The sequence below is a fragment of the Propithecus coquereli genome, unplaced genomic scaffold (genome assembly GCF_000956105.1).
Source record: "Propithecus coquereli isolate 6110/MARCELLA unplaced genomic scaffold, Pcoq_1.0 Scaffold156, whole genome shotgun sequence".
Classification (NCBI taxonomy): Eukaryota; Metazoa; Chordata; class Mammalia; order Primates; family Indriidae; genus Propithecus; species Propithecus coquereli.
The window spans coordinates 6,787,664-6,794,272 of record NW_012140080.1 but is presented as its reverse complement, the minus strand read 5'-3'; the positions used below and the strand labels follow the sequence as shown (position 1 = coordinate 6,794,272).

At 38.6% G+C, this 6,609-nt stretch overlaps 1 protein-coding gene across 1 annotated transcript in view; it reads right to left on the bottom strand.

The window, feature by feature from the left end:
* Positions 1–6,609, bottom strand: part of GARS (glycyl-tRNA synthetase) — a 68,099-nt gene that overhangs the window by 11,962 nt on the left and 49,528 nt on the right. Inside the window, exons 8-11 of the mRNA XM_012640679.1 lie at positions 6,440–6,602; positions 5,221–5,385; positions 1,229–1,336; positions 298–443 (exon numbers count right to left, since the gene is read on the bottom strand). Coding sequence (XP_012496133.1) covers positions 298–443; positions 1,229–1,336; positions 5,221–5,385; positions 6,440–6,602 — 582 coding nt within the window. The remainder of the gene's footprint in view (positions 1–297; positions 444–1,228; positions 1,337–5,220; positions 5,386–6,439; positions 6,603–6,609) is intronic.

The following is a 6,609-nucleotide window of genomic DNA, read 5'->3' as shown; positions in this document are numbered from 1 at the left end:
TCCCCCCACCCCAAACTTAATCCAGCTGCCTTGGTGCATTTTCTCAGGACCTCTTAAGACTGCTCCCTGGGCCATAGTAGCACATACTCAGCTCAAAATAAACCTCGTTAAATTATTTTAGAGAGTCTGGGCTTTTTTCTATTAACACCAGCAAAGACAGTCCTTTAAATGTAGCCAAGAAACAGTACTTACCTGCAAAAAATTTCTGAAGAAACTAATCTTACCCAACTTTCAAAACCTGGCAGAGAAAACATATCTGACTGGAGCCCACGTAAAAGCAAACATTTTAAATCTTACCCTTTCTCATTCAGTAGCGTCTCCATTTCTGTAACGTAGCACTCATCACAAATGGCGAGATACTCCATCACCAGTTTTGCATCTTTCTTATATGCCTTACCAACTGCTCCCTTATTGGGTTCAAACTGAACAACATTGACTGTTTTGTAGGAAATAGTCAAGGAATCCAAAAATACAGCACTGTCTCAGCATTTCAGAAAATGATCTTGAGAACAATCAACTTAAAACAACCCCAGTTCTCCATTAGTACCCCAAATCCTGTTCATGCTGATTTCAAGTGTAAGATGAAACAACTATCCACAAAATCATTCCGACAAACCTCACTCACAAATAAGTCAACTCCATCAATAAAGACCTTTTCAGTTACAACGAGATAAAAAGGATATCACCTAATCAGCAACATGACCCCATCCACAGCATAAAAACTTCTGGTAACAATTTATTTATTTCTAAAATGTCCAGCAAGATCTATTTCCTGTCACTGGCCTGGTAAAGAAAGAAAATTTCTACTTTGCTGATTTTCAGATCAAGTGAGCTATTGTTTCATCTACCATAAAATGGCACTCATTTTCAAACAAAATGTATTTACCAGGTACCCTTATGTAAAGAGCACGTGGGTAGGTGCAGGTGTGGAAATATGTATTTTTGGAAACAGCTGAGAAAAACTGGTCAACCCTCTGAAAAACATTCAAAGCATTTTTCTGAATACGCTTCTTTTAAGGGCCAAACACTGAGTGGGCACAGGTCAGATTATAAGCATAAACAACAGGAAAGAAGCAATGAGATGGGCAAAATAAGAGGTTTAAACAAGTGTTACCACAGTATCCAAAACATCTCAATTTACCCACAGAACAAGGTATAGACTTGAACTTATGCATTAGCAAGATGTTTACACTTTAGTCCTGAGCTTTGGAGTGACCAGAAAGGATATGGGCTCTTTCAGAGGTTTCTCAGCTACAAGCGGGACTTTGGTGGCTCGTGCATGACAAGAGAGGTCATAACAGGAACGATCAGCACATCCAACAATCTCAATCCAGCCCTAAGAACACATGATCAATAAAAACATCATTACTTACATTGGGTTTGTTCGCAAATGCATGCAGACTATCACAAACCCTCTCGTATATTCGAGCCTATAAATATTTGAAATGGTAATAGTATCATATATCAGGCAGCTAACAAGCTTGTAAAATACATTTCATACTGTACACAAAGTAGCAGTCTTATCTTCTGGATGGATTTATACTGCCACATTGTAACTGTGGGATAAATGAATATATTCTAGAATTTAATTATGGAAATTAAACATGAACCTAGACAAAGCCTGTAGATTTTGTTCAAATTTACAACAAAGACTCCAACTGAATTTGGCAGAAACCACTATACTTTTTGGCCTACTATTCTCACAACTTGCCATCAGATGGCTGATTAAACACATACTTCAGCTGGACATGATGTGGGCATTTGTACTCAATTCACTTGCTTTATGGACAAAAGAAAGCTCAGTAAAGAACAGGTAAAGTTTAGGTCACAGAATAAAATTAAATAACAGCATTACAATCACATCACTGCCAGGTTCCATTTCTTGTTAATACACACATAAAATACTCTTAAAAAGCAAAATTTTAAATTATTTTCAAAGAACCGGCAATGAACTGAAAACGTGTCCCTTCCAAAATTCAAATGTTGAAATCCTAACTCCCAATGTGACGGTATTAGGAGGAGGGGTTTTGGGGAGGTGATTAGGTCATAAAGGTGGAGGTTTAATATGAGCCCTCATAAAAGGGACACCAGAGTGCCCTCTTTCACCACGTGAGGACACAAGAAGATGGCAACACGCAACTCAAAAGAGAGCCCTCACCAGAACCAGACCATGCTGGCACCCTGACCTATGACTTCCAGCTCCCAGAACGGCAAGAAGTAAATGTCTGTTGTTTATAGGCCACCCAGTATGTGGTATTTCACTATTGTAACCCCTTAAGAACCCATTTTTTAATAAGAACAAAAGAGCTGTAAAAGGTTTATTTTAGTAGATATCTAGTTAGTCCTTCTCATGAATATTTATTTTTATGCCTTTGATCCAAAGCTTGGGAAAATTTGACCATCAAAACTACTAAGCTGGCCAGGCGTGGTTCACACCTGTAATCCTAGCACTCTGGGAGGCCATGGAGGGAGGATCGCTTGAGCTCAGGAGTTCGAGATCAGCCTGAACAAGACTAAGACCCGTCTCTACCAAAAATAGAAAAATTAGCTGGGCTCATGGTGCACACCTATAGTCCCAGCCACTAGGGAGGCTGAGGCAAGAGGATCGCTTGAGCCCGTGAGTTTGAGGTTGCTGTGAGCTACAATGACGTCACTGCACTCTACCCAGGGTGATAGAGCGAGACTGTCTCAAAAAATAAAAACTATTAACTCTCCCAGCACATGTTATCACATGGGACACTGGTAACAAAGATAGCAGATATTAAAACTCCCATGATAAGCTCAGGAACCTCAACCCAAAACAAAAAAGGAATTAAAGAAAATACGAAAACTTGAAAACATCTAATTTGGTAATCTGACATTCACTAAACATGCCAACTAACATATTTATGTACTAAAAGGTAAAATTACAAAAGCATGCCTGAGAATGATAACTTTGGATCAGTGGTTACTTCTCTGGAGGGAGAAGGAATTGGTATGGCATTAACTACAACAGTGACTTGTTTTATTAATAAAATAAAACATGAAGTACACAAACAGGAAGTATTAAAGTTTGTAAAGAAGTTCTCCGCTCTCTTCCAAAGTTTCTGTTACTCTGGAACTTCCGGTTTTGTTCACCACTGTTTTCCAATGACCTCACACAAGTGGTGTAGCCTAATCTCAATGTTAGGCCCATGTTTCCTGATCCTCAGCCCTCACAGTGGCACCCAGTTAAAGACTGGCAGGCACGGAGCAGGGTTTACAAAGCAGTACAGCGTAAGGGTTAAGAGCACGGGCCCTGAGGCAGACAGCCGGGTTCAGATCTCAGCTTCACCACTTACTAGGTGTGAGATTTGAGCAAATTACTTAACCACTTGGTACTTCAGTTTCCTTAGAAATAATACTTATAAACACAATTATTGTGAAGACCTCACAAGATAATACATGTGAAACACTGAAGATGGGACCTGGCCTGTAACAATGACAAATGTAGAATGAACAAACAAATGAAATAAATGAAAGGTAAGACAGGTCAGATTCAGAATCTAAACCGAGACAGCAAGAATACCCGGTTTAACCTGAAATTAGGGGTAGAGCAAACTAAAAGATGAAACTGGTATGGAACGAAAAAAAATGAAATGAACTTTTCTCATACAAAGGGAAAACATCTTATTGGTTTGATCTGAAAATAAAAAGAAATTTCAGAAAATCTAAAAAGTGAAAAGAAATTAATGATCACCCATAATCCTAAAATAATTACTGTTCTATTGACATATATCAAGCAAGCTTGCTAAGAAAATAAAGTGATAAGAAAAATTCAACAGATTATAGTAATTCTTTCTCAATTTCACAAAGGAAAAAGAATATACTAAAAACATTATTAATAGTTACTTATGGGCATATGCGTATCATTATGCATTTATGTACATGTATATGTTTGTAACGTACAGAAAAATAATTTAGAGTGGGTGGATACACCAAGGACCACAGGAATAAGGATGGTTTTTACATTTTTTAAAGAGCTATAAAAAACAACAACAAAGAGGATATGAGACAGAGACCCTACATGACCCACAGCTGAAAATATTTACCATTTGGCCCTTTATAGAAAATGTTTGCCAATCTTTAATATAGAGAAGAGACATAAACACTTTTGGGGAGAGGCATGCAATTTAAAGTTTTACTTTCTACAAAATGTTCTTCAGAATTACTTTATCCTTTCTGTTTTACAAAAAGTAATCATTACTTTTTTAATATGAATGATTTTTATTTTTAATTAAAAAAAAATGAATCCGGGCAAAGAAAACCACTTTAAAAAGTAAAAACTAAAACCAAGGGTATATGGAAACCAATGACCCCGGGCTAAAGTGAAGCCTTTTCTATGCAGGTAAGGAAGCCTCTGTAAGGTAAGGGAAATGCCAAAAGGCTCTCAACCCCTTGTGTTAGATGCCACCTTTACCACTGCCACCAACACAGAAAGCACTTCCTATATCCAAATGCCTTTCATTCCTGAGCTTCAGTACTAATGTTCACGCTGTGGGGGTGGAAGTTAGGAGGGTACCTGGAGATCTTCTCTGAGTTTTTATTAAATACACAGAATTTGAGAAAGATAGTTCTTAAAAAGAGATCAGAATATACCAGTATATCCCCCAAATCTACCAAATAGCACTCTAAGTTGAGAGCACCATGAGTCTGTTTCTTTCTTTCTTTCTTTTTTTTTCCTAAAGATGAGGTCTCGCTATGTTGCCCAAGCTGACCTTGAACTCCTGAGCTCGTGATCCTCCCACCTCAGCCTCCTGAGTAGCTGGGACTCCAGGCACGTGCCGCCGCATAGTGCTTAAGAGCACTATGACTTTCTTTGCTCAACCCCACTACCATTTCCAACATTTGCTGGGATCCTTATCAGGAAGAAGGCCACCCTGTCTTAGCTCCACTCAAGGATATTATCAGTAACATCGCCCATCCAGCAACATATACCTCAGCACTGCCCCATCATCAACCTTCTCTCTCCATCTCTCCCTCTCCCGAAGAAGCTAAGTCTACAAAAGTCTCCTAAATGCAAAAAGCCATTGCCCTCCTTACAAGGCAGGGGGTGACGGCTTTTTGCATTTTGCTCAGGGAAAGATCTTTCTTTTCTCTTTGTTCCACCCTGACAAAGTGCACAAAAGTCAATTTTGACATCTACTCTTGTAAGTTAGCAATGTGCAAACCACACAGCAAAAACCATGCCATTCTACTTACATAGGATGTTTTGGATTCAGCATCCCAACAGTCACAGGCATAATGGGCCATCTCGTTCTCCATGTGCTGTCGGAAGCGGAGTTTATCTGGAGATACTCCAACCTTCACAAGGTAGAGGTAGATGCGGCCAATGAAATAGCCTAATACTGAGTTGTTAATCACACCCTAAATAAATAAATGAATGAATAAATGAATAAATAAACAAATAAGCAAGCAAGCATAGAGGAAGGAAACACACATTAATGCTTCTGAAGGCCAAATACCATTTGCCATTGAGTTATTCATAATCTACTGAAAAATATTTGAAACAAAGTAAACTATTTTAGCCTGTTTTAGAACAATGTCAAATACCCAGAATGTGATCTTTATTTTTAAAGGGGTAATGTCACATTAAGAAGGTGATAATGGAGTTATTAAAAATCTGTCTGACATGCTTACTAGGCCAGCAAAAATTCAGTCCAATACCTCATATCTTCTAAATCTACAGTACTAAAAATGATATTCATAATAATGACTCTAAAGAATGGCAAAGATATCCCCTTCTCAATTAACAAAAGTAATGAGACATGTTGAGGGGATTTTAACGCATTCTTATCTACTAATACATGTACTCTTACCACTTTAGTACTGGAAGGACCTCAGAAATCATCTAGCCCCATCCCCCACCCACTGCAGGGGTCTTCTCTGCAAAACAGCAGACAAGTTATTGTCTAGCCTCTCCTGGAATATTCAGCGCCAAGAAGCTCACTACTCACAAAGGCAACTCATTCCACTACTGGGCAGCAGCTACTGTTAGAAATATTTTACTCACTCATTTCTCCAGGCAAATATTTAGAGAAATTCTGTTGTATACAAGGCCTTATCCCAACTGCTATGGGAAATACAGAAGAGTCTAAAATCCAGAGGGCTTGGTTTCTGTGAGTCAAATTCTGTCTCCCCCAAAGTCATATGGTAAAGCACAGTTCAAACCAAGATCTATTTTCCAAGTGCTCTGCTAAACCTTTTTTTCATGCTAGCCCCAATGGCCCAGAAATTAGGATGTTCAGGTGACCTTCTTCCACTACAATAACACTGTATAATAAATTCTTTATAAAAACAAGTACTGTATAAAAAGGAAAATGACTTCCAAAATAATTTTGTCATCCAGTGTACCCAAAATTTGCTAAGTGCTGCAAACCCTGAATAAGCACATCTAAATAAGTTACCTCCAGAATCTTACCTGTTCAACAGCATCTCCTAGGCGCATTTTCCTAGCAGACTGTCCGCTGACCTGGGCTTTTGCTGAATACAAATAAAGGTGGAGGTCTGCCACATTCTGGAACTTGGGATGGTCTTTCTCACTGGGATCTACAAAGTGCTCAATTTCTGCCATTGTGAATTCTCTGAAAA